The following is a 26,481-nucleotide window of genomic DNA, read 5'->3' as shown; positions in this document are numbered from 1 at the left end:
TCGACTCAAAGGTGAAAAGCTTTAACATCTCTTTCCTTCGATTTTCAGAAAAATCCACAACCCGTACTGGGGCCGGGAACAAACATGGCTTCATTTCTTTAGCCTCCTTAGTTGAACGTACTGATCTGGACTCCAAAGTAGACATGAGGACATTACAAAACGACCCAGGCCATTGACTCAGAACTTTCTTCTTCTAGGGCATAAGCGGGTGACCGCTGTGGCCTGAAGACAGGATGCATACATCCCATCTCCCGTGCCACGTTGCACCATCCTCCACTCCACCCCGATGATGCTGCCATCGCTCAAACGTGCGGCACTCCACCCCCTGGGCTGCCTGCAAGTACTTCCGCTCTCGAGATACTGAGCACTGTTGCCACTTTGAGATAATCACCACTGGTGACTCTGAGGAGTCAGATGAGAAAGTGCTGATTTTTCTTTTTCGATAGGGAATATTTAGAAGATAACGAGACACGTTTTAGCACATAGCTAAGTTATCAACTACTCGCAAGGAGAATCAACAAGATACATTCTCAACAAGTCTTTGAGCAATGTCAGCATCGTTGGGGTAGGTTGAAAACATCCAGGTGACCGTGAAAGGACACCCCTGCTCCAAACGGCTTGGACGGGTTTGCATAAAAACAAAAGAAAAATCTCTGAAAATGTCTGTCATGTTGTATGCATTCTTGGTAGGGCAAATTTCTTCACGTATAGGTTGTAGTCTGCGCTCTGAATAAGCATTTTCTTTTTTTATGCTGTACCAGCGCATGGTAAGGGATGCAAAGGGTCTACTCTTAACTTCCTGGAACAATACTAAGGAGGTTAAAATAAATAAACCCAAATTAAAAAAAAAAAATCCAGACAGATCATGTATATGTATGGAAGACATAGTGGGGAAAGACATCAACATTTCCCCTCAACCTTATCACTAATATTTTAGAATAAGCATCGAAACATTTAGAACTGCAGATCTAAAGAAGCCACGGCTGCCAGAAGGACCGCTACAGATCTGTCTGCAGCGCATAGCCACGTAAGTAAAGATAGAAAGTCAAACTGAAGTCTTGTTTTCCAAGACTGTACATCGAAGCAAAAGCATCCAGGAATCAAGAGTTGCCCAGAAACGTGAGTAAGCCCTTTTCAGCCATGACTTACTGGGCATTTCATCTTTTGTTTAGGATTACAATACAAATAAGGACACGTCAGGAAAATTATACGTATTTATGAGTCATCTGGTACTTGATCTAGGATTGTTTATATTGATGGCACTTTTTCTTGCAGTTTGCAAAAAATGAAAAAGTTGAAGCTGTAGATCTGAGCTTAAATATCATATTCACAGCCAGTAATTATTTTTAAATTTGATCATTTGCTATTTATAAAAGGCAATTTGAAGAAAATGTCTGCTTCATGCTTATACTTCCTACATTTTGAAAAGCATTCATAGCTAAAGATACTTTGCATTTCATCTCCTAAGGGAGGCTGAGGAAAAGCGGGTAAGGTTTAGAACATGGGTTCCCTTCAGCACCCAAGTGTCTTCATGGAAATAAAAAAAGGATACTTTGAGCCATAACAGATATTCATGGCTGTGTGAGGTTGATAAATTAATTCTATGGTCTTCTTCATTTTCTTTTAAAATGCTAATTTCTCAAGAACATAAAAGAGGCAATGTGTTTTCTGTTTTTGTTGTTCTACCAAAAATTTAAAAAGTATCAAAGGAAATTTCCTTTGCATCCGATAAGAAATCCCTATCATATCTATAATAATGACATGTAAACATATCCTAAGATATTTGCATTTTACGTGTTGTGGAATTTGGGGATTATAAGAATTCTAGGTAGTAAAAAAGCAAAAAACGAAAACAAAAACCTGTCAGATTAGACCTGCCCTCTACAGCAAGAATATTTAAACCAAGAATTTAAAAGCAGTAAAACCCAAACATTTGTGAGGGCTTCATTTAATACAGTGGAAAAACTACTAGAGCAATCTATGAACCCATTGCTGAACTGGAAATGAGGTATGTCACGTGACCCTCAAGCTTTGTTAGGGTATCCCACGTGGAGCTAAGGGATTTGATCTGTTTTATAGCAAATGGTGTTAGAGTGAAGTTGGATAATCTCCTTTTCCAGATTTTCTACGAATCTCTGATGGATAGTGTGATGTAAAAAAACTAAAACCACGCCCCCTCAAAAAAAAAAAACCCAAAAAACAAAACAAAACCCCAAACTAAAACCAAAAACTTAATAATATATTGTGCTCCCCTGGGATAATTCCCATATACAGGGCTAGTCCTGAGACCACACAGCTTTCTTTACTAACTGTGGTAAGGAGCTTTTTTTATTCTTTTTTTTTTTTTTTTTAAATCCAACCAATGAAGGTTATGTCAAATTTTCTCCCAGTTAAAAAAATGTTAGCCATGCATCTCAGCAAATACTGGTGGCGGCTAATGACCGAAAACATCAGGTGACAGTCGTCCGTTCCTTTTCCCTACATATTACAACCAGACAGAAATGACTTTACTGGCTGGTCCATCCAAAATCTGATGCCAATGTTAACGGGAGTCTTCTATCCCAGCATTCTAATCCCAGCAGTACTCTTTTCTCAATAAAATACTCCCATAAATGACTCTTTGAGTGTATCAAAACAATATACGTGTAACTTACAACACCGGCATTCGATCAACAACAAACTCTTATAAAGGGCCAGACCCGAGCCTGGACAGGCCCGCGAGAAACCTCACCTTCCACGTGGCAGCATTGCGTCGAAAGTAAGCAAACATTCGTGTGAACCAGTTATAGATTTCATTTAGTGTTAGCTGCTTTTCTGGAGATTCGAGAATGGCCTATGAAGCAGAAGTAACCAAAGAAGATAATTTATGACCAAATCAGCAGAATCGTCATGATACAGTTTCTTGAAAATATAAAATAACCATGATTCAGAGCTAAAGCCCAAGAAAGGGTTCACAAAATGATCTAAGATTAATGGTTGCATTTAACAGTTCAATAGCAAAATTCAAAATGGAATTATCTAATTGTTTTGAGTTTTTATTTCTGTTTCCGTACAGAAATATTAATTTATTAGTCATTCATAAAGCAGAATCAAAGAGAAATGCAAAACATTTCACTAGCTGATTAAAGCTCAGTAATTATTTAGAGCTCAGATTAATTCTAGGGATCAGAGATTACTGTAGCTTGTGATAATTGACTTGCCATCTTTAAACAGGCTCATTTTCACTGTTGTGTGAAATGAATTTCCTAATAATCACATCGTATTGTAATACTTAATCAAAAGCAATTATGTTATATATTGCAGTTTTAAAAAACCTTATAGAAAAGGTTTTAGCATGCTTGCATACTAAACGGTTTTAAATCTACTTCATCAATATAATATATCCATGTACACGTATACCTTTTGATAGAATTTCACATACTGCGTTATTTACTTACCTGCCTAATTAAAGATGCATATGTAAATGGTGGTCTAACTTCTGCGTTCTTATAAAATTCTTGGTTCTGCGCAATATCTGCTAAATAAGAATCATTGTCCTATTAATTATCACTTTTTAAAAAGAGGCTGGTCTACAAGAATCGCATAGTACAGCTCTACGGGAGGCGAAGATGGAGTATCTACCTGAAGAAATGGGCACGTTGTATTTGTCCGAGTACCGCCTGCGGATGGGTCCCACCGTATGCATGCTGGTGGTGGTGATGACGGAGGGGCCTTGGGTGACGGGAGTGATGGGGGCGGTGGGGGTCGTCGGAGTATGAGGTAAGCTCTGTGGAGAAGCCTCAGATGCAGACTTGGAGAGTGTGACACTTGATACCAGATTCAGCTGCGAGGAAAAGAAGAATTCTCAGAAGCGCTTCGGAAAAGCAGGGAGCAAGCAGGCCTCGGAAATCCAGCAGGGACACTACAGGGGACGCCCGGCTCGCTTTCCTTCTCTAAGTCGATGCTTCCCATCGACTGCAATGTGAGGCGTGTGCCCATGTAAAAACAGTTCACGTAGTGGTTAGTTTAAAAATCTCTCTGGCCATGTTCTCCTGACCCGTGGGTGACACAGGTGTTTTCCAAAGACGGTGAAAAATGAGTGTGTGCAGAAAGGGGTGACCTAGCCCAGGGAAGTTTGACAAGTTCTGGGTCAAAGCATTTCTTGTGTCACGGCGTCGACCCCCTTGAGCAGCCTCCTGTGCTTGGCAGACCTCCCGGGGCGGGGGGGAGCCTCCCAGCACCAGCGAACACCAACGTCGTCGGTAGAAGCCACCAGTTGGGAAACATCGGTCTAGACCGGAGCTCTCCAACAGCACTTTCTGCAGCATGCTGGCGCCCGTGCGGAATGGTTTTACCTTTTCATCAAAATTAAACTTTCCTTTAAATAGCCCCAGGTAGCCAGTGGCTGCCACACTGGCCAGCACTGGGACAGGCTACTTAACTCCATGATGAAACTTCACCGATGCGAGCCGCGGCAGGGACGTTTGGCCTATGGCTCTTATTAAAAAGAGCGGCACTGGGGCGCCTGAGTGGCTCAGTCGGTTAGACCGTCCAGCTCTTGATTTCAGCTCAGGTCACGATCTCGGGATCGTGGAATCGAGCAGAGTCTGCTGGAGACTCTCTCTCTCCCTCTGCCTCTTCCCCCCCACCCCTCAAATAAATAAATCTTAAAAAAAAACAAAAACGTGGCACTGATCGTGTTAGACACCATTTAGCTCTATCAGTCGGCAAAGACTAATCTTCGGAAGCTTTATGTGTAGTCTTCATTAAACACTGTCAAATAGAACACTGGAATCTATTTTAAAAAAATGACATACGAAACACTGGGAACTGTAAACATTTTTTTTCTTCGAGTTTCAAATGCTCAGTAATATAATGGAATGTATAGCATCAAGTGAGGAAACGAGTATTACTTATTTGAAGTCGCACAAAGGCAAAGGAAGCAGTACCGTTTCCTTCCTTCCATTAGCCTTCGCCTTGAAGTGCTTCTCTTATTAATGAAAAATAATGGGCTTGTCCCCCTTACCCTGAGTTGGTTCTTCCAGAAATACTAAGTCTGGCTACGCTACAGAACTCGGCCATTTTCGACATATTATTGCACAGAACTGAGATCCCAGATACTTACAGCCAGCCCCAGATCCAAGAAACCCTCGCAAAGTAGGCTTACTTGTAACATTTTCTCAAACCGGATTTCAAATCATTTAACAAAATAGTATTTCACTACTGCAGTACCGTTACGGACAAGGCATTATTTGTGGGAGGTATTAAAAATGAGATTCCTCTGGGATCATAAAGAACACGTTAAAAGTTCCAGTTTGTTGAGAAGAGTCAACCCTACTCCCACTCCAGTAATGAAAAAGGCCATGAGAATGCCTCTCATATGTTTACGGTAGTTCCATTAAAAAAAACCAAACACTATAAAAACCAAGAATTTGAAGAAAAGAAAGATCAAATATCGTTAGGTAAATATTCATGGCAAAAATGTAAATATGGTGCTGGAAAGGGAATGTTGGGTAGCAAGCCTGTAGTTGTGCTTTCCAATTCCCCTGGTGAAATGCTGACTCAGCTAAGGCCAGACCCTTCCCCCAACCCCCACGCCTGAGAAGCGCAAGCTACGGGGAGGACACGGCTCTTCCCTCCCCCACCCCTCCAGCAAACTGGGCCAATGCTGTGAGTTGCTTTCTTTTTTATTAGTGCTGGAAACCTGCCTTCATGACATGTATTTGCGGACTAAGTGCTTACAGTTCAGAGGAGCAGCCATGGGATGGAGCAGAACCGAGAAGCCACAGGGGAAGGTTGGGGCTGACCTCCTCTGCGCCTTGCGCCTTAATCACCGACCAAGTACAGCAACAGTCCGTATAAGCATCAGCCCAAGCAACGGGTCAAGGAAATTAGTGCATGAAAGGCTACTGCTCATAAATACTTTTAAATGCTTTTAAAATCCAGATGCCGCGAGGCCTAACACTATCCCGCCGCTCGGGAAAGTCATGGATACCATTTGTATAAACCATGTTGTAAACCACCTGCCACTGCGCGATTTCACTCCATTCTAAGACCATCACTAATACGTGAGATGTCCCTGCTCACGCTTTACAGATGAGCAAACCGAGGCCAAAGATCCATGAAATAAGTTGCCTGTATTCATAACCAGTCAAACACACACTCGTGATTCTAGGCTCTCGGTATAAGCATCTTACGCCCAGTTAGTGGGAAAAATAAACACTGGCCAGTTTCAGTTTTCTGTATGCTCATTTTTGGAAAGGGTTCCGTGAATAGCTTTAGTCCCTGCTTATAAATGGCATTCAATAAATACTACTGAACAAATATAACGCATTTGAAACTGAAGTGACAAAAACAGGGACAGAACATTGATTTGCTGCCCTTGAAGACTTACCATCGAATACAGACACCAGTCCAAAGACAGTGTGCGTTAACAACCATAAAGCAATTCTGAGGACTAACTACTTCTTGGCTTTTCTTTTCCGTTTAAGGACCGTACCCTAAACACCATAACTTTCTTAAACACTTAATGAGAATTATAACTACAACGGCCTCAAGGAATATGCCAGCTGCTTTCCCATCTTGTGAGGAAGGGCACCAGGTGTACCGGACTCCAAAAAACCAAAACTCCTGTAAACGTTCAGCAAGCACAAGTCCTTCTCGTGGTGCTCGCACAGGAGAACAGACACGTCACGTGGTGCCGTGTCATAAAATGTGAAAAGAACGGGACATCTGTAGCTTCTACCCAGGGTCTTAACACCTGGACTGTCTGCACCGAAAAAGCAACAGTGAAAAATAAAAAATCCCTCCAGGTTCGCACAACCCACAAAGAAATACACAGTAGAATTTTCTGGAGGCTTTTGAACATAGGTAGCCAATGGAAATAAACGTGAAGCCGGAAGAGAGCAGAGAGGGGGCTTACCAGGCTTGACAAATGACACCGTGATTCACACCCACTGCTGGGCTATCTCTAATAAGCCACAGAGGAAGCAGCCAATCTCAGCTAATTACCAGATAAAAATGTATTGTGAGGGTTCTAATTAGGAGACGCGGATGGAGGTGATCTAATGATTAAATGCTGCATTCGAGTGACCCCACCATCGATGTGCGGTGGTGCAAGATGTCACTGGAATATTTTGTAGAAACAGTAATTTTGCTTCGAGGAGGGGAGGCGGTAATATTTGTAATGATGGCTGTGAGGTAAACTAATTAAAAGACAGTTCCTACAGGAAGAGGGTGGCTGGGAGCAGCTGTGGCCATTCCACAACCAAGTGCCAAGTCTCAATAGAGGAACGGCAGTCAAGTGGAAAATTTCTGCCTGACCTCTGCCCTTGCTATTAATTTGCAGGAAAACTAATGACACATATACATATTCCCACAAAATTGTTCTAATTGCTAATTTGCCAAAGGAGCCCAGATTCCAAATTAAACATGACTGTAGTCTGTGAAGGAAGCAAGAGCAAAAACCTATAAACTCCGCACAGAGGGTGCTTTGCCTCGCGAGATCATTTGAAGGCTGAACCAACAAGTTAATGAAATGTCAACCTTGTCAACTGCTATAGAAGTTTGTTAACTTTTAAACTTTTGTTTGATGATCATATGCTTGTCTCGTGGAGAAACCATCTTTAGGGAGGAAGGTCATGAGGGAGAGAGAAGATGGAGCATGGGGAAGGATTCAAAACAGGCTCTGTGTTCAGACCAAACCTGCTCTTTTAATTAAGGTCTCTGAAAACAGTGGACTACCCCCCCCCCCAAAAAAAAGAGAGAGAAAGAAAAAAATTTAATTACAGACTTTGAACAGAAGAGCAAATCGGGACTTGGTGTGGGTTTTGCTGTAATCTTGAAATATTCATCTTAATTGTAAACTATTAAATCTTAATATAATCATCAATTAGAAATGAACGTATATGCACTTCGTGTTTCAGATAGTAGTTAAGGTTTTAAAAGATATATATATATATATTTTTTCCGGGGCATGGAGCAGGAAGGGATTGGACTGGGAGGGTTTCTTTTCCTATTTTTCTTATTGTGTCTATTTTCTATTTAAAAAGAAGTTGCTATGTTTGGAAAAGTTAGTAACTCTGATATTTTCTACATGGCAAGTTTCCGTCATGTGATGATTTCGGCAAAGATAATCGCTTTGAGGGTCTGGCCAGAAGTTAAATTCTTTTGTCACTTAAGATCCGCTGTAGGGTTTTTCTTTTTTAAAATCTCCGTGTGCTCTTAACCACCGTCTTTCCCCCAGCTCCCTTCCAGGAGGACTGTCCTGGGAATCGTACCCATCCCAACTACTGGGACTCTGTCAGCTGCCTGATAATTCTGCTGAGCCCTTTTCTAAAAGATTAATCTCTAGATTTTAAACAGTAACCTCCTCTCTTCTTTTAAAGATGATGAGTCACTCACATTTTTAAAAAATAAACAAAGCGCTGATGTAAACCCCAGACAGAAACAGACTTGTCCTAAGTATTCCCATAAGAACTCATTTTTATTTTTGTTTGTGCTCTTGCCTCATATGAAAACAGATTCTGAGAACAAAAGACAGACCTGAAACCCAAACACTGGGGCACCTAGCTGCTTAGTAGGGACTTTGAGGCTCACAGAACTCGTTTTTCTGCTCTTGGTGTAACTGCCCTGAGCGGGCTCCAGGCCTGCTTGAACGGCACAGTTTCTAGACGCGATCGCTGGCGTTCAGAGACGGCCGGCCTTTCTGAGGCCTGAGGGACGTCCGTGGGGAGGCTGGGCCGGGGCAGGGGGAGGCTTGGGTTTGGAGCTCCTTGAGCCAGGCCCTGCTACCGCAATGGGCCAGGTACTGGCACAGGGCAGTGAATGAGAGGGTGGTGGTACGGGGGGTTTGGGGGTGGGGGTGGGGGGTGCAGGGCTTCATGAGAAACAGTACAGAAAAACAGCTTGTGTGTGTTGTGCTCGAGAATCTTTTATGACTGCCTAATCTTGCTTCTCTAGGCCTAAAGCAAGGCTGTAAGCAGCCCAAAGGATCAGCCATTGCTTTAAGAGTTAAAAGACCCGTGTGGGGGAGGGGGACACTTTGTTTTTGTAGCAGCTAAAAACTATTTCAAAACAGTCCTAATTGCTATGGTTGGAGGAAAAGAGAATGCGTAAAAAGGAAAATGTAATACTGCATTTTGCTTCAAATATCCAAGTTCCTGTAAGCGTTTTATAACATTTTCATAACGAAGGATATACTACCTACGCTATAATTACTTGCCCACCAAATCTGAAGGAATGTGGTTTTTCCAGGATCACGAGAGGTTTCTGGTGTGCAGGAATACCCCGGAGCCATGCGTACTTCTCCTGTCCTCCCGGATTATAAAATAGGGTTTACAGGATTTTCCTGACATTACGATGGGGAAGTCTTCTTCAAAAATCCCTAACAACTTAATAAAGTCATAACACAGACATGCTTCTTTTTGTTGTTATTGTCTTGTCCTCTGAGTTACGCTTCCCTCCAAGGAGACAGCTCGACAAAATTCTCCACGGAGCAAGCGTGGAGACATGAACCCCCAAGCAATACACGTTGGTGTTTACTTTGAGAATGTTACCGAGTTTGGAACAAAAGAATATCCATCAGTCTCATTAGGAGAGTTTACTCTTGTCTGATTTTTTTGCTTCTCTTCCCATGGAAAAGAGAAGAATCTTCTAAAACTCAAAACAGAGCACATGTGGCCCTTCTCAACGTGTGTCAAGAAAGGCTTTTCCCACCGTGGGTACCCAAGGGCTAGAATATACAGCCGCTCCGGGAAACTTTGACACAGCCTTTTCCATGCAGGGCCCGGGCTTCAGAAAATTCAGAGCTTACAAATAAAATAAATTCAAAGCACGGAAAGCCTATTTTATCTGATGCTGGCGGGTCCTCTGCTTCCTCCACACTGGTCCTCGTGACATGGCTTCCTCTCCCCATCGCCTTCGCCCAGAGACACACGAACACAAGCACCTCCTCTGAACCCAAGGAAAGAGTCACAGATCTGACTCCTTGCCACGTCTTCCTGTTCCTCTCACACACCACGTCCTCCAGAATGCCCGGTGTAGATCGGCTATTTGACGGACACACGGCACGATTCGTGCAGTGAGTGTGTCCGGTTGTGTGTCTGTCCCTCAAGACGCCCAACACCTCACTGGCAGGGAAGGGGCTCTCTTGTTTTACTGCTCTGTGTTTTTAGTAGCATACTTAATAAATACTTGTTGATTAAATACCTTGACCTGAAACGCAGGAATTCCCTTTCCAAAAATACCGTGCCATGTGAGTCCTGGGCGTAATTACCAAAGGAAAGGTTTCCTTCTGTGTGAAACTTCTACGGCAAGCGGGGAGAGGTCTTGTTGAAGGTGTCCAAAGAACAGGAAGGCTCGCCTATGCCTTCCCGTGGGGGATGAGCTTAGAGCTACGTCTAAAAACTCAGGGGTGTCCTGGGATGAGCATACCCTCCAACGACCCACATGGGAAGACAAGCTCCACAACCGGGTCCAGGGAATGTGTCTATGAGCTGATGTAAGAACAGTCCAAGAAGGTTTTGGCAGTTTGTCTGATGCAATGGAAGAGGGACTGGCTGGATGACTGGATACAACAAATGACACTTACCACCCAAATGGCATTTAGTGAAAAGCAACGTTTACAGCAAAGCATTCTATCACTTAGTGACTAAGAATTTTAAAATAAACATGAAGTTCCTTTTAAACAGAAATGGAAAAAAGAAAAAACTTCATCAACTTACTGGCAAGGCTGTAACATCAAAGTCCCCATCTATGGTTAGATTTGAATCCTGGTGACTGCTTATTTCAAATCAAAGACTCTAGAAGGACACACTGTGCATTCTATTATTTAAGGTGGAATAAATTCATTACGGGCAAAAAAGGAATCGTTTGCACCTTAGAAATGATCATCAGATAGCTCTGTATCCCTAACGTTGAAAGAATCAAGGGTCTGCTGAATGTGTGTGCCTTTTTCCCCCCTTTTTTTGGCAAGGCAAGTAAAAATGTATGCAAAACACTACACGTCTACCCTTTATAATTAATTTCCCAATGCCTCACCTATACATATTTTAATAATTCCTGATTTATAAGATGGTATCTATAATAAAATTTTCTATTTTCCAATAAGTGAAAAGAAGGCAGGTTCACTCTGGCAACAGAGTGTCACACAATATCTTGCTTGTCAGGCACCAATTTTTACTTCTTACATGTAAGTTAAAGGGTAAGGAATTTATAATGCTGCCTGTGAAGGGAACCACTTTTCATACACAAATGTGATCTTTTTTTTTCCCAAAGGGTAATACAACAGTACATTTACATAAACTAATCCCAACAATCTATGTATTTGACAATGGCAAACCTCACACAGACGGCCTATTGTTGGTTTACATCGTGGAGTTCTTTATATTGGCTTGTAGCGCTGCTCTAGCCGTCAAAGGTTTGACTTGGACACTAAATAAATGGTTATAGAAGTGCTGTGCAGCGATATTGGACTTCTTTGCAAAAGAAAACCTGCTGTGTATGAATTCAAAAGCTATTAATTTTTCAGTCAAAAATATTCGTGCCTATTTCTTTTAATAAAGAAATACTGTGCTGAGCTACTAAGAGATAATGTTGACTAGGGGTAGAGAATTTTCAATAGAACAGTTAAAAATAAATTTAGTAGGAGGTCCCCTTCAAAGTTATAATTTTCTAGAATGTAAAACATTTTTTTTTAAATACTAATCAAGACAAACCTTCCTTCCCTGTGCATTTCCCCCAGGACTGCTTTCCCCTGTTTACTGGATGCTTCACACTGGTCCTCACGGAGAATCCCAACGGTCCTTTCTCGGCCTGTGCAGGCTTACCTATACTGTGCTCCCTCACAACACCTGGCCCCATCACTCACTGAGCGCCCCCTGGTTTCACGACTCCTTCCCCACTTTCATCCCTCCTCCTCCCAAGGAGCCCCATCACACAACATGCGTCCATCCTAGAGTCTGGAGTCCAAACATTATTCTATCACTGCTTTTAACCCATGGAGGAAGGAAGAGGTAATCTCATTCTCTCCCTTATTACCAGGTTTAAAGACTCCAACCCTTCATCCTGGGGAAAAAAAAAAAAATCTCCAACAAAAGCAATATGACGAGAGTTCAGAAGGCAAACGATTCCCCTAGCAATTGGCTGTGGCCACTGGGGAACTCCAAGAAGTTGTTCCGGGTCTTACCCACTTGCGTTAACTGGGCTCCGATTACTCCCAAGGACCCTCCTTAAAAGGAGGGGCTGAAGAAGGCAGCACGAATAGCACCGCTGACTACTGAATTCACAATACCGAATGGCCTAGGTTTTTGTTTCCCTTTCTTTTTGGTAGCCTACACATTCAGTCCTCTAGCCACTTACTGCAAAACACATGGAAACTAAGGGCTCTTTCCTAGTAAAAATGGATGCACAAAGTGTTTAATGATTTTATGTCCTATATCTCAGTAATGTGTTCTGTTTCAGACATTAATTTTGTCTGCCAACTGCGTCTTGGCAGGCTACCATATTTGCTGGGTTAATAGTCTGACTCCGTTTTATTTCTATCACCATAAATCATACATATATGGGTGTATGTTTGCTTTATTTATAGAAAAAAATCAGTCAAAACAGATAAACCAATACTTTGCCATTACGCTGCATCATTGCATATTGATTAAAATTGCTGGTACTAACTATAGATTGTCAACGCTCAATTAATTTTCACACAGTGACTCCAAGCAAAATCAAATAAAGGCAGTGTACCTTTAAATTTTACAAATCTTAAAAATCAAGAAGCACAGCACTCTCTCCATTTTGAATAATCAGTGGAAGCTACTAAGAGATTTTTAGAAATGTAAGTATATGAGAAATACAACTGTTAAAGCGATCAATTTATAGCAAGGAATGAGGCCCAAGACAGGATTTGGGGTTTAGAAACCATCCTTCTGCTTCGATATTAACTGTCTGTGCGTGGATGGCACTCTTCAAGGTTAAGGAAAAGGGAACAAGGCAAGAAGTAGGGATTCCTCAAAGTTAAATGTAATTTCAGCATATTGTGTTTGATCTCCTAACTGCCGAAGAGTAGTACTCACTTTCAACTCTCTAATAACCATTGCATGCCCTCCATCATTTTAGCCTCCACTTATTCCAAGAGTGTGTTTTCTGTTTCTTTCCTCTGTTACAGTTATACTGGACTAACTCTCACTCCCTTTCTCATACCCGCTGTCTCTCAGTTAACCGAGGCTGAAATGCCTTTTTCTTCTGACTCCAGGGTCTGGCTGTCTTCCTTCTGCGTTCACACCATTTGGAAAGATTTCCACCCCCTCCCAGTGACCAATCATAATACACTGTCATACCCTGCTATAGGACCAATCCTCTGTCCCAAAGAGCTACTCGGGCCCCATGGCCAACGATCTGAATCAGCCTCTATCTTCCTAAATGCCTTGCAACCGCCCTCTTCCTGAAAGGTACCCAGGAACAGTCAACTGCACTCAAGTCCTTTGATACTAACAGCCGCCCCAGTACACTGTCCTGCCTCCCATGCTTGGGGTGGGAAACAGAGAAGAGATACTGTGGGGTTTCTCCCCCCGATGTAGAGCTCGGTACTTACGGGCTGAGGGGCGGCTTTGGGTTCCGTAGACTTCACGTGCAGATGGGTCATCATGGCTTGCAGGCGCTCTTTGTCTTTCGCAAGCTAGTGGGAAGGAAATGCTCTGTTATTTCTTTGAATACAGATGCATTACTATTTTAACATCCAAAATGATACATATTCCAAATTAAACTATAGCACCATTGCACATGACAAAATCTTTCTCATTGCTTAATCGTTTTGAAATCTACGCAACCATTGCCAAACTCCCAAGTAACTGGAGGTGTCAGTGTGAGATTTCTCAACACAAGATGCATTAGCTTTTAACTGGGAAGTTCTAGACCTGCTGGCACCGAGGAGTCCCATAGAACACAGACAGCTAAAAGACAAAAACGTGAGTCATGCCTATTAACCAATCTTATTCACGAGCAAGCCAAAGGAAAACGAGTGAGGTGGCTAAAACTCATAAAATGCATCTTTTGTGGTTGTGGAAAAGCTCTTAAGACACACGGATACATTTATGCAGAATTAACTTCATCTTTCTTAACAGGTAGGCAGAGATTAGCACAATGCTGCTGAGCAATATTGGCAGGGCAGGCACGGGGACAAGGGATGACAAGTTCTCATCTCCAGAGGAACGTAGAATAAGCCTGACCATTCGCTTATTCAATATGGGAGTACCTGTACGCATTAGTCTCACCTTAACAAACATTTAAGTCTTCTCGTTGTACAAAAAATTTTCTTCTGAAGAGATACAAGTTTCTAATCCGATGTACATCCTTGCACTCAAAATATACTAGCTGCTTCTTTCTTTACGCTTGCCTTGAACTGTTTTAACATGATGATATTTTTGACAATTCAAGGCAGCTGGGCACAGGGGATGCAAAATAACTGATTCTAGGTAGTTTTGCCATAAGCGTCTTTGCCACATAACTAATCGGCCGTAAGACAATTTTACCATAGAAGATCGAATCATGACAAATGAAAGAGGGACGTTCCTGAAAAAGGGCAAAATGAAACATAGAAAATGAATAGCAAAATGAAACGGCCTCTCCATAAAACACATCTGAGTACATTCGAAGTGTCCAGTGCAGACTGATGGCAAGACAGCACAAGTAATGGGTATTATTTTGTGAATTGTACCAAAGCACTTATCTTCCAATTATTCAGAGTATCGTACGTTTTCTGGTTGCTCTCATTCATTCCCATTCAGCTCTGCATTTTTTTCTTTTATCGATACAATCCCATCCTTCAGGAGGAGAGGTATCCGTTTCCAAACACTAGAATACATGTGTCTAACTGAGCTCCGCACGGCTCTGTCAAAGCCTTCTACTAGGTCACTTGCTCTTGGCATACGGTCTCATGCCTACGGAGAGACGTTCCAAAATTCTATGGGACGTGTGGGTTGGAAATTCTGGGCCAAGATATATGCCATTACAGGGCTAAGATTTATATAATATAAAAATGGAAGTACCTTGTCAATGGCGAAATGAAAGCAAACTGTCAAACCAAATTGTCAACCAGTTATTATTATTATTTTTTAATCTCTTAGGGCAAAATTGCCTTAGGACAGTTAGTTCTGTGGTGCAAATGACTGCAGCAGACAGGCCAACAGCAAAGATGCTTACCGCGAAAATACCAGACAGGATGATAATTACCTCTGTAAAGTAAGTGGGAAGTATATCTTCAAAAGATAAAGGTATAGTTAAGAGAAGAGCTGTGGAATTTGGGGGAAATGTAGAAGAGATTAATGAATGAGTGAACAGAGAGGGAGAGAGAGACACAAAGAGAAAAGGGGGGTGGTAGAGAGAGTCTAAGATCAGCACTTTTATACACCATTTGTCCAAAATAATGCCTTTGAACTGGGGAGGGACTCATTTCTTCTATGTCACATAATCAACCTTAAACCTTTGAAATATCAAGTTTTGGGGGCACTTGGCTGGCTCAGTTGGTAGAGCGTGTGACTCTTGATCTCAGGGTTGTGAGTTTGAGCCCCACGTTGGGTGTAGAGATTGCTTAAAAATAAAATCTTTTTTTTTTTTTCAAAAAAGCGTCTTATTTATTTATTTGAAAGAGAAAGGGAGAGCAAGCGAGCTGGGGGAGGGGCCGAGGGGGAGGGAGAGGGAGAGAATCTCAAGCACACTCCAGCATGGGGCCTGATGGCAGGGCTCGATCTCACGACCCCGAGATCATGACCTGAGCCGAAACCAGAAGTCAGAGGCTCAACCGACTGAGCCACCCAGGTGCCCCCCCCAAAAATAAATTCTTAAAAAAAAAAAGAAAAGAGAAAAGAAATACCAGCTTTTCATAAGCTGAATTATTCCAAAAAAAAAAAAAAAGTCAAAGAAGACATTTTAAAATAAAGGTGTTTTCTAAGGGAAAGGGGCTGTTTCAGCATTTGGGGAAAGGCAGAGGAAAGGGAAAGGTACGAAAGCAAGAGAGAAAAAGCTTTCGGCTTATCCTGGCTGGATGACTCAGTCTCAAGCCGTATCACATTGGATTTTTTTCCTTTTTATTCCCTTGTGGTGCAGGGAGGAATAAATTAAGAAGAAGAAAAAAAGCCTTACAGTGTTAGCATTTATCTTTCAACAAACAGGAAATGAAAACGATACCATATTAGGAGCCACTTTACGTTATTCGTCTTCTGTGCTTTAGTAAGTTATTGAACGGCCGAACTAAAAGATGCTCTGAACACATAATGCCAAAGGAATTTAGTTTTCCAAAGTGGCTCAGTTAGAACAATTAAAATGTTCGCAATGGCATTCTTCTACAGTTATTCGTATTTCTGTAGTTATTTGGTTTTTTTTTTTTTACTGTGTTTTAAGTTTTTAGATGTTAGAGCCAAAATATTCTTAGAATTCTAAAAAATGTTTTGTCTTAAAAGTTATCATGAGGCACAAGGAATGAAGGCATATCTATTAGTCTTTTTTAAAAAACGAGTAGTCTGCCGTACTGAACGTTACAAATTAAAGGGTGAGGGGTGATATTTACTTAAGAGTCTGATGAATATTAATTGTAACTTAATTTGGGGGTAAACATTGTTGATGTAGCAATTAACCAAGACCAAGGAGAAGGAAATCAAATTCCCAGCATCAAAAGGAATCATCACCTCTACGTTCCATCCAGAGGGCTACCATGCTGACATTTTACTGGTCAAATGTAATAACACTATGTCGCAAACACATACCTAGAGTTTGTACACACAGCCCCATCCATAAACCCTGGAGGTTACTGCCATGGGAGACAATTTTTCACTTCTCCATGAGAATATTAACGTAGAATTGATTGTCCATTTTGAGAATTACCCAGGTTCCTTATTTGGCCTCACGCCCAATTCTACCATCCTAGCTCGGCTTTATTATAAAAGATGGGCAAGGTTACAGAAAAAAGGCAAAAATCCAAGTTTCTGTTTTTGTTTGATCAGAGCTAACTAGCATGTAATACATTCTTGGATGGGTTCTGGATTTTTACCATCAGTCACAGCTCTAACTCTAACACAAACCCTTTTAACAATTACAGAAAAAAAAAAAAACACTTGCCAAATTCACTTTTTGTTGTTTTAGGCAAAAAGGCTAATATTTCACACCTATTGAAACCACATCCTCTCTCTACTGGGGCTGTCTTACTTTTTTAATACTCACTGGCCCTTCGAAAAGCTTTCCGATTCTTTGTTACTTTTTATGCCACCATTCCATGCATCCCTATCGATTTTCACGGCATCCTTTCATTATTATGACAATACAAACATTTAATATTAGCAAGTATATATATTCCAGCATTCCCTCATAAACTGAATCCCGTGCAAAGCAAAGCAAAGGAGGATGAGAAATGTACTCCAAAGGTCAACTAAAAATTTGGTTGGCATATTAAAACAATTTTTTATGCTGTGCTATCAGAAATCCCGCTCTAAAAGCTTTCCTGGTGGATACGGGAGGGGTATATCTGGTATAAAAGGAATGCCAACGGGCCCCACACGGAGGGGACCCTCTCGTACAATGTTTATTAGCAGGCTGTTCCCCAATTTTGGGGAGAGACAGCAGAGCAAAAAAGGATGAAGGTCGTGGGCACTGCAGTCAGACTATACTGGATTCAAATTCTGGCTCTGGGACTCTGAGCACATTATGTAACCTTTTTAAGTATTTAGTTTCTTCTTCTAAATATGGAATAATACTCTCTGAACTTCTGAAGAGTTGTTTTGAGGATTAGATAAGTTCTTGCACATAACAAGCTTAGCATGGAGCCTAGTGCTTCACGGATGCTCAGAAATGTCTTTCTTTACGGGGAAGTTCCATCAGTCTCGTCTGTTTAGACTTCAACCGGTTGAGTATATGCTTGGACCCCGGGTCCCTGTAACAGGAGTTCTGTGGAGTTTGCAGGGCGCCTAGCTGGGGAGAGAATTTTGATGTTTTGAAGAATGAAACAGAAATCGTAGGAGAGACAAAGCCCATTGCTTATGGATTGATTTCCTTGGTTCTCGCGGTCTCATTCCCTCATCCTAGGCAAATGCTTTTTCTCCCCTTGGCTGAGATAGGTCATCCCCTCTTCTATTAGCCATGGCCTCAAATGAGGTTTCAGCCAGTCCGGGCTGTGAAAGGCTGGAACGTGTGTATTGCTCGGGACACACTGATAACCGCCGAAGGCAAGGAGCTCCGTTCAACGTCTTCAAAGATAAAAACGGAGGAGATTAAACTCATTCTTTGAGCAGAGAAAAGGGAACATGGTTTTAGGTTCATTTAACATAATCACTTTATATGTTGTCTGGAGGACTAATCATTTTAAGCCCAATTTGGCGGTTCTCGCTTGTGAGAAACAGAATCTGAAATAAATGAAGGATTCTGGATGCGTAAAAATGTTTGAATTACCGAGGACAGATGTGAAGAAAGGACCAAGTGACTCATTTGATTTCACGGAGGCAAAGACTGTATGTCAAATCCTCTCGCCCTACTCTTGTATTTTACAGTTGGGGAAACTGAGGCTCCAAGGGTGAACTCACCCAAGATTACGGAGCTGGGAAGGGGCAGAAGTAAGACTAGAATTCCAGTTGCCTGGTTAGACTTTCCCACGCCGGTGTGACTCTGAGAGGCACCTGGGATGCTGACTGAAAGCACAAATGTTTGCCATTCTTCCCACTCCGTCTGGTGAACCCCCGCCACAGACCCTCCAAGGCAGGGTGAGATACGGAGCTCCAGCAGGCGCTCCACGGGGGAGCAGGCAAGTCGGGATTATTCCCAGACAATGACAGTCCCCAATTTAATTGACTTGGGGTCTCACCTAAATTCGCCAAGCCCAACATGCCAAGCAAGGGGACGTGGGAGTAAAAGTTTTAATAAGGACTCCACGTGTCTGGGTTTAATGTGCTCGTTTTGGGAGACAGGACTCTCTTCCATGGACTGAGTCCTAACAGCAGCTGTCCTGTCTTACATACGATGAGGATGCAAACGGAACTGACTGAGGCAGAGCGCATCCCGTTTCATGGGTCTCTAAGTACGTATGATCAAAAGAAGAAAAACAAGAAGAAAAAAAAAAACCACCAAACAAAACAGCGATTTGGAAGGAGGGGAAATGAAATTCTTCTAGCCGACTATTTACCAAAGAGTTCTGTCTGACCCACTCTATCAAACTCAGGGTCATTCACACGCCTTCAAAGCTCAGCGCCAGTGAAAACTCCTACATGATTTCTTTAACACAACTGCAGCTCTCAGGTGGTAGGGAACCTATGGCTCATTTCACCCCAATGGAAGAATTTCCCTACTTTTATTGTATTCTGTCACCATCTTAACATTCCTTACGTGTTATTATTAAAGACTCTCTTGACATTTAAAGCAGACGCACACTAATACTCAGTCATAGTCTAGGAATTCTAATGCTCCCAGAGTTAAGCAGGATTTTAAATTATGAAAAATAAGTGTCTTGGTTTTCAAAGAGGGACGTGGAAGTGAGAAACCCAGAGACCCCCTCTTCTTTTTCTTGGCTCCAGTCACAAAGCCGTGACACGATGCAGGGATGATGCCATCAGGACTTCTTCCCCACATGCTCCGAGCTCACTCAGGGGAGAGTCAGGAGACTCCGTGAGGCCACTGCTCTGAAGGACTGTCCCGAGGGCTGCCTTCACTGGTGTTAGGCCCAAAGTGGGACGCGTTACAGATACTGTATCTGCAGAAGTCCAGGAAGCTGGTGTGATTACAGACGGCACCGCTAATGGTACAGCCATCACACGTGAAGTCCCTGCGGTAATTGATCCGTGTTAGGCTTAACGTCTCCCTCTGCTATTGAAACGTGCGCACTTTCTCCCTGCTGATGTTTTCTTGGGGCTTACAGTTCCCGCTGTAGATGATTTAGAAAATTTCCAAGGGATTCCTGTGTCACCAAGTTCCAGCCTTGCCCGGCTGCCATGGATTGCTGAGGACGGAGCTCCATGAGGCAGGGAAAGGCATGGCCTCCCAAGCCGGGTTTTACGACCAGTGATCTGCAATGGCTGTGTGTCCTACATGGAACCTCAGTGAACCAGGATGAGCCTTCGAGACAAGAGCGAGGCAGCAGTGCCACAAAAGGAGGCTGGGCTAGAATCTTGGGCGTTGCCCAGTATCTGCCATCGGCTTTGAACAAGTGAATGAGACCTTCTAAACTTCAGTTTCCTCATCTGGAAGAGGAGAGGTACCGAGAATTACTTCTTTCACTCTAAGAGCCAATGACTGTTAAGGTCATCAGTGACTTAGGAACACCTTCTCAAAGGAGAAGAAAGGCACGTGTCATTAGATGTCTGATGTATACTGATGTCCAAATGTTCTATTTTTCTGTCAAAAAAAAAATGGACTCTTAGGATTGAGGAATTCAGGAAGTACCTACTCACACGGGGGTTGTGAGGGTTCAATGAAATGAGGGGTAGGAAGCACCTAGCATACTGCCTTGGCATATAGTAGGAACTCAGTAAACACCCTTTCCAATGGGTTCCCAGCTCCTTTATAAATTACGAGCAGAACAGGAGGCATTAAACAGCTCTCCTCCAAAGCCGATGGATTCACAAGGGTCATCTCGGTGAACAGCTCATTCCATTTTGCCAGGTACTTCCCCAGTTTTGAAACTGGAAACCCCAAGTCCCAGGAAAGCCAGCTGTGAAGGCTGGTCATCCTACTTCTTGAGGAACAGAGAGATGAACTGAAGAAAGAACATACATTCTTCCACTATCCTCCCTCACACTACGATCAAGGCAAATCCTCACATGGCTCTCTTGGCCTGGAGGGTACTTGCCCCCTGCCCCTTCCCGTGTCTGCCCCACCAAGCTTCCGATGCTTCCTCTTATAAACAACCCCTGGTGTGGAGTGAAGGCCATGCTAGTCTTCCCTCCTTGCAAGGCTGCACGTGCAGGAAGGAAGGGGCTGTCTTGCTTCTCCGCATCCAGTGCTCAGAAGACCGTAGGTGCTTGATAAATGGTGACTGAGTGGAATTGAATTATTAAAGACAAAAGGTCCCACCCCTCCACTCTCACCCTCTGCCCGGGTCAGGCAGAGCATCCCCATCGGTTTGATCGGCTCTTTTCCCCCTTGGCTGCTTTCAGTATTCACTTTAAAGGGTCTAGAGGCTGAGGGATGGCAGGAATCCTGTCCTGATCCCTGGCCCCAGACACATGCTGAGCTGTGGACATGAGGAAACACTGGCTCTCCAAGGCTTTTTTTTCCTTTCATTCAAAACCCATCTTCATACACGAGAGGAGGACACGCTGACAACTGAGCAAGGGCATGTGATCAGTGAAAACAACATACGTGGCCAGAAAAATGTATCTGTGCCATGAACGTCTCAGCTTTCTGAGAGAGGGAAGTCTGTTTGAAGACTTTTTCTTGTCTACTAAATCAGATGCTTTTCCCTTTTCCCAAGATGGAATTCCGATCTAGCCACTAAAATACCTTGTGTGCCATCTCTTTCACAGCTCAATGACTGAGACAGTTCACAAGCATATCCCGTCTAAGTGAACCCAGGCAAGTAGATTCATATGAATTTAAATCCTTTGGGCATCAGGGCTGGTGCTCAAGTATTAAGGAAGCTTCGGTGCTTCCTTACCATCCAGCCCATGGCATATGGGGGCCATTCTTAATCTCAACCTATTTCCGTATCCTGTGTCTGAGGCTCCTGTCTTGTGTGTGTGTGTGTATGTGTGTGTGTGTGTGCGTGCACGAGCACGCACGCGCACACACACATTTCGTGACCTATGTAAGACCATGCATATTGATTGTGGGAACACCATTCCCCTCCAGTTCTAAGCTCTCCTCTTGTCTGCATAGCATCCAGAAGAATCTGTCAAAAGAAAGCTTCTGACAGATAAAATCTTAAAATACATTCTCTCACCCCCAAAAGCCATGTCCTTCACCCAAATGATTACTATGGCGTCCATCTATCTTGATGTTAGGTGCGTATATGTACAGCGCAGGCAGTGCAGACAAATGCTCTACAACACTGGGCTTCCAGGTAATAGATGGGGTTAATCACCATCGAGCCCACTGCTAAAATGTCAAAAATTACAACTGTCTTTGTCATAGTGAAATGTGGTTAGAAACATTCCAAAAGGCTGAGAATGCCCACTAAGATGTCTTCTTGACCCCTCTTCCCTTTGAGACCAGGAACGGGGTGCAACATGAGAACTGAATTAACCACTCTGTTAACAAGTTCCACATAACGAGTCCACTGCTAGGAAAACATGCATTATATATTGTGGTAACTTCCCACAAAAATAACATGAATGCATCTCACACACTATGCTGACTTCGTAGCCCATCATCTTGATTTTGTCCTGGTTGCCTTAACTTTCAACACCGAATTGTGAAGGCTTTTCATGTGATTCAAGCACAGCGTTGCACAGAAAGCACCAAGAACGAAAACATCTCAAGCCAGAATCCCCCGAAGCTAACAATGGTTATTAAAATTTTTTTTTCACCTAATTCTTTAGGAGGGGTTCATTAGAGGTGAGAAACCAAAGAGCCTTCTGCTTTGGGTCAGAGTTCTGGGGTGTAGATCTGGGGGGCTAGAAATGGGCAGCACTCAAGTGGCTTTCATTCATCACGGTCACATCTGGTGCTGGCTGACGATACCCTGCAGAATTCTATGGAACCCTTTCGTGACGACACTCTAGGGTAGACATAATGAACCTCCACTGATCTATGATGTAAGATCCAATTTGAGCTTATTGGCATTATTGTTCTGATGGGGGCACACGTGTGGCTTTGCTCCCAGATGTAGACACCAGAGGTCTAAGTACTGCTGTGCAGAGAAAGGCCTGGCGAGCCGGGGTGGTAGGGGGAGGCTGCTCCTCCCAACAATACAGGGATCAGCCTTGGGGGATTGTTCTGGCTTTGACGGCTCTTTTCGGTAGTGCTACGCTGTGCAAATGTTTTTCAAGTTCAAGTTAACGAATAGGAATTCTGGAAAATACTTGGAGGTTCAGGTACTTCCGGGTCTGGGGAATGCCTTCTTTAAAGCAAGCAGAAGTAGCCGTGGGGTTGGTCATGCCCAGGGCATCCCCAATGGAGGGGGTGATTCGTCAGTGTGCTGTGGCGGGAATGGGGGGATGATGCCAAAGGGAAATAAGAGACAGGCTGTTCAAGCATAAGGACACCTCCTCAAAGTGTTCTCGGCTGCTGCAGGGACCTGGCTTCCCCAACACCACAGGTCCTATGGGCACAGCGACTGTTTGTTAAGTCAATTAAATAGTACATTTGCAGACACGGGTACAAGAAATGGCAAATCTGACACCACAAATATGGAAACGCTGACGTGAGACGAAGAGGATGCCCACAGTGAGGACGGCTGGTGGGTCTAAGTGTACCTTGTCCTAGACTGTCCCACAATGTGCCAGAATTGCCACCCAAAGACCTCTCACCTCTGGCTCAGGGCAAGGGTTCTTCAACAACTAAACACTGTTAACATTTTCTTGTATATTTCAATATTTCATCTGCTTGAATAATAACTAATGGATAAAATTGGCTTTGGCCCATCTCTAGCATTGAAACTCTCTTTTCAAAAACTAATGATGTACCGTATGGTGACTAACATATCTGAATGAATGAATGAATGAATGAATGAATGAAAGAAAGAAAGATAGAAACTCTTTTGAGCGTGTTTCTAGTGTTTTCAAGAACCCATCAGTATCAGCTAGCACTACCCAAGGCGGGGACAGTGCCACTGGAAAATTACCTATCTACCGTCTGTTTTTTCTTTAAAATGTAAGAACCAGGAAGGCAACCTTGACCATTCTGCTCACTCTTGCAACCCTTAACTGGCTTCACAAGGTTGCTGCTACGTTACAGGCTCTGGGTGATGTGTGCTAAGTGAATCGGCAAGATAAATGGATGAATGAATATCTATCAGCCCACTTTCCGTGATCCCCGCGATGCACAAGTACTTGTTACGTGAAGCTGCTGTTGGGGAAATTCGACCATTATGGTGACTAGAATGGTTTTATATACCGAGGTGAAGAAGGAAGAGGGAAGAAGGGGTTCGCAGACCTTCAGTAGCCAGGAGCCTAAGGGAACAGGTTGCTATTATATGATGTGATGCAAATGGGTTTTTATGAATCCTCTGGGGCAGGGGTTGTTTGGCAAACTTCTGTAAGAGCCAGCCAGATAGTAAATGTTTTCAGCTTGGCAAACCATAAGGGACTCTGGTGCAACGACGTGACTTTTCTATTGTAGTGCCAAAGCAGCCATGGCCATAGATGACGTGTCAATGAATGGGCGTGGCCATGCTCCAATATAACCTCATATATGGACGCGGAACTTCACATGCTTTATTCTTCTTTTGATCTCTCCCCTCCCCCCCACTACTCAACATGTAAAAACCTTTCTTAGCTCTTGGGACTGGGCTCCTGATCTGCAGTTTGGCAATTCCTGCTCTTGACAAGCATTATGCGATCACTCTAACAATTCCTTCAGCCTTTGAAGAAACCGAGCCCTTCAGAATGAGCCTGCCCCTTCCTCCATTAAAGCGAAGTCTCAAGCAAAAATATTATGAGGAATACCACAGGTAACTACCCCATAGTAACTTCTGGCCCGATGATCTTTGATCCCTATCATAAGCTGAAAACCCTTCCTTCAGTTTGACTTAGGGCTGAAGGATGAAGGGAAATCTATAAGTAAGTAAAATCTACAAATAATCAAAGAATATTCCTAAGGGTCTGCAACGCTACCAGGCCACACCCACCAAAAAACAACCCTAAAGCTTCCAGGGGAGAAGCACTTGACTTACTGATGATCTAACTCCTTTCCTTCCCTTGCCAGCTCTTGGGGAGAGTAAGGAATAATGAATAAAGTCGATAATCAGTTCCTCAGTAATGAACAATGGCCCCACACTCTCAAACCTGGAGTCCGGAACACCTACTTGGGCAAACCATGACACTCTGTGAAACACTTTATTCTAACCAAATGTTGAGAATTTAATTTTATCAACTAAATAAATGCAGGAACTTGTATCACCTTATAACCACCAATACATAAAGATTTTAGGTAGCAAGAGCCATAAAGTTTGTTCTGTTGAAACCAATTTTTCAAGGGCTTACTACACATCAATCGGAAGTGAACTTTGGGGGGGGGGGTGATAAATACCGCTACTGTTTTCCTTCTGAAGAAATATGCTAAATTTAAAGATGTTTCCAAAGACTTACGTAAAAATTTGGGGATTTTATGATGTGCCCTTTGCCTGTATGAATATCTTACTGTTCTTATAATAAGTTCATCTCTGTAGTCTGAATGGAAAAATATTAACTAGCTAAAGAAAACTTTTGAGACAATCTTACTAAAAAAATGTAATTTGTCAAATAAGATGATAACTAATTAAAAAAAAATCCTTCCTATCCTGAAAAGTCACAACAAAAAGTTTAAGTGTGTTTTGGCTGATTTTTCTCTGCAACTATTTGAAGCTGTAAATGACTTAACTCAGTAAAATTCCAAATGTAATTATCTTCTGTACTTAGCCTAGGGCTCTCCATATATCTCGGCGTTGCTGTCTTGCATACAAAACAGGCTTTCCGATGGCTGGTAACAATATAATGTACAACACTGTTTTAATTTCCCCTAGTCGGCTAACCTCTTGCCTACACTAAACCAGCCAGAGGAAGAAGCCACAGTGAGTCATCAAGCACTCAAAAGCATTTTGGAACTCGGTTGCATAAATGGGGTTTGCAGGGTCAGGCTTCTGCGATTGTACATTTTAATAATCTCCATTTCTGACCCAATTTTTACTTTTAGAAACGAATTTTCTATTAATTATACCAAGAATGGAATTATTGTTAAAATATGGTGGTTCACCAACAAGTGACATCAGGAGGTGGAACCCACATTAAAAATGCCCCCCCCATCCCTCACAGCTGTGATCCACAGGAAAATATGCGGAAGTTTATTTTCTATAGTCACAAAATACATTCGACACGGCCCAAGGGATTGCCAAATACAAGACTATACTTACATATTGATACATGTTTACATATTACATATCTGAATACATGTTTGTGCGTGTGCGTGCATATTTAAAACGTGTGTGCTGAACCCTCGGTTTGTCTCAGTGATGGAGGGAAAAGGGGACGAGTTAACATGAGGAATAAATCCACACACAGCTTCGATGTTGACTTCTGACCGCATGCTCGTGTGTATGCGTGGGCACGTGTGTGCGCGTGTGCGTGCTACACTCGCGTGTGCTTTCCACCCCCATCCATTCTCTCTCAATCTCTCTCCCTGGCTCGTCTCCCTAACTCCAGGTTAGCGATATTGGCAACTCCGGGGACTTACATCAACAACAGAGAAAGTTTAAGTTTTCAACTTAGAACGTTTTCCATTTGCAGGAGAAGACACAAGGGAGGGGAAGTGAGAGAGAGAGAGAGAGAGAGATGGAAAGCTCACAGAGGTGGCGGGGAGTTCGAGGCAGACACGGAGTTGCACAGAACTTGGAAACGTCTG

At 42.9% G+C, this 26,481-nt stretch overlaps 1 protein-coding gene across 8 annotated transcripts in view; it reads right to left on the bottom strand.

The window, feature by feature from the left end:
- FOXP1 (forkhead box P1) overlaps window positions 1-26,481 on the bottom strand; it is a 563,431-nt gene that overhangs the window by 13,743 nt on the left and 523,207 nt on the right. For 6 of the 8 annotated variants that reach the window (XM_045808086.2, XM_087866856.1, XM_087866855.1 and 3 more), the window contains 4 exons: window positions 13,568-13,651; window positions 3,622-3,823; window positions 3,438-3,517; window positions 2,732-2,833 (listed from right to left, as the gene is read on the bottom strand). In XM_045808086.2, the coding sequence (XP_045664042.1) occupies window positions 2,732-2,833; window positions 3,438-3,517; window positions 3,622-3,823; window positions 13,568-13,651 (468 nt within the window). The remainder of the gene's footprint in view (window positions 1-2,731; window positions 2,834-3,437; window positions 3,518-3,621; window positions 3,824-13,567; window positions 13,652-26,481) is intronic. The other 2 variants (XM_087866857.1, XM_045808081.2) reach the window with 1 other exon arrangement.

This window comes from Ursus americanus, chromosome 14 (assembly GCF_024610735.1).
Source record: "Ursus americanus isolate L20-20 chromosome 14, mUrsAme1.1.p, whole genome shotgun sequence".
Taxonomy (NCBI): domain Eukaryota; kingdom Metazoa; phylum Chordata; class Mammalia; order Carnivora; family Ursidae; genus Ursus; species Ursus americanus.
The sequence above is the reverse complement of the archived record's forward strand: the minus strand, read 5'-3'. Positions and strand labels throughout refer to the sequence as shown.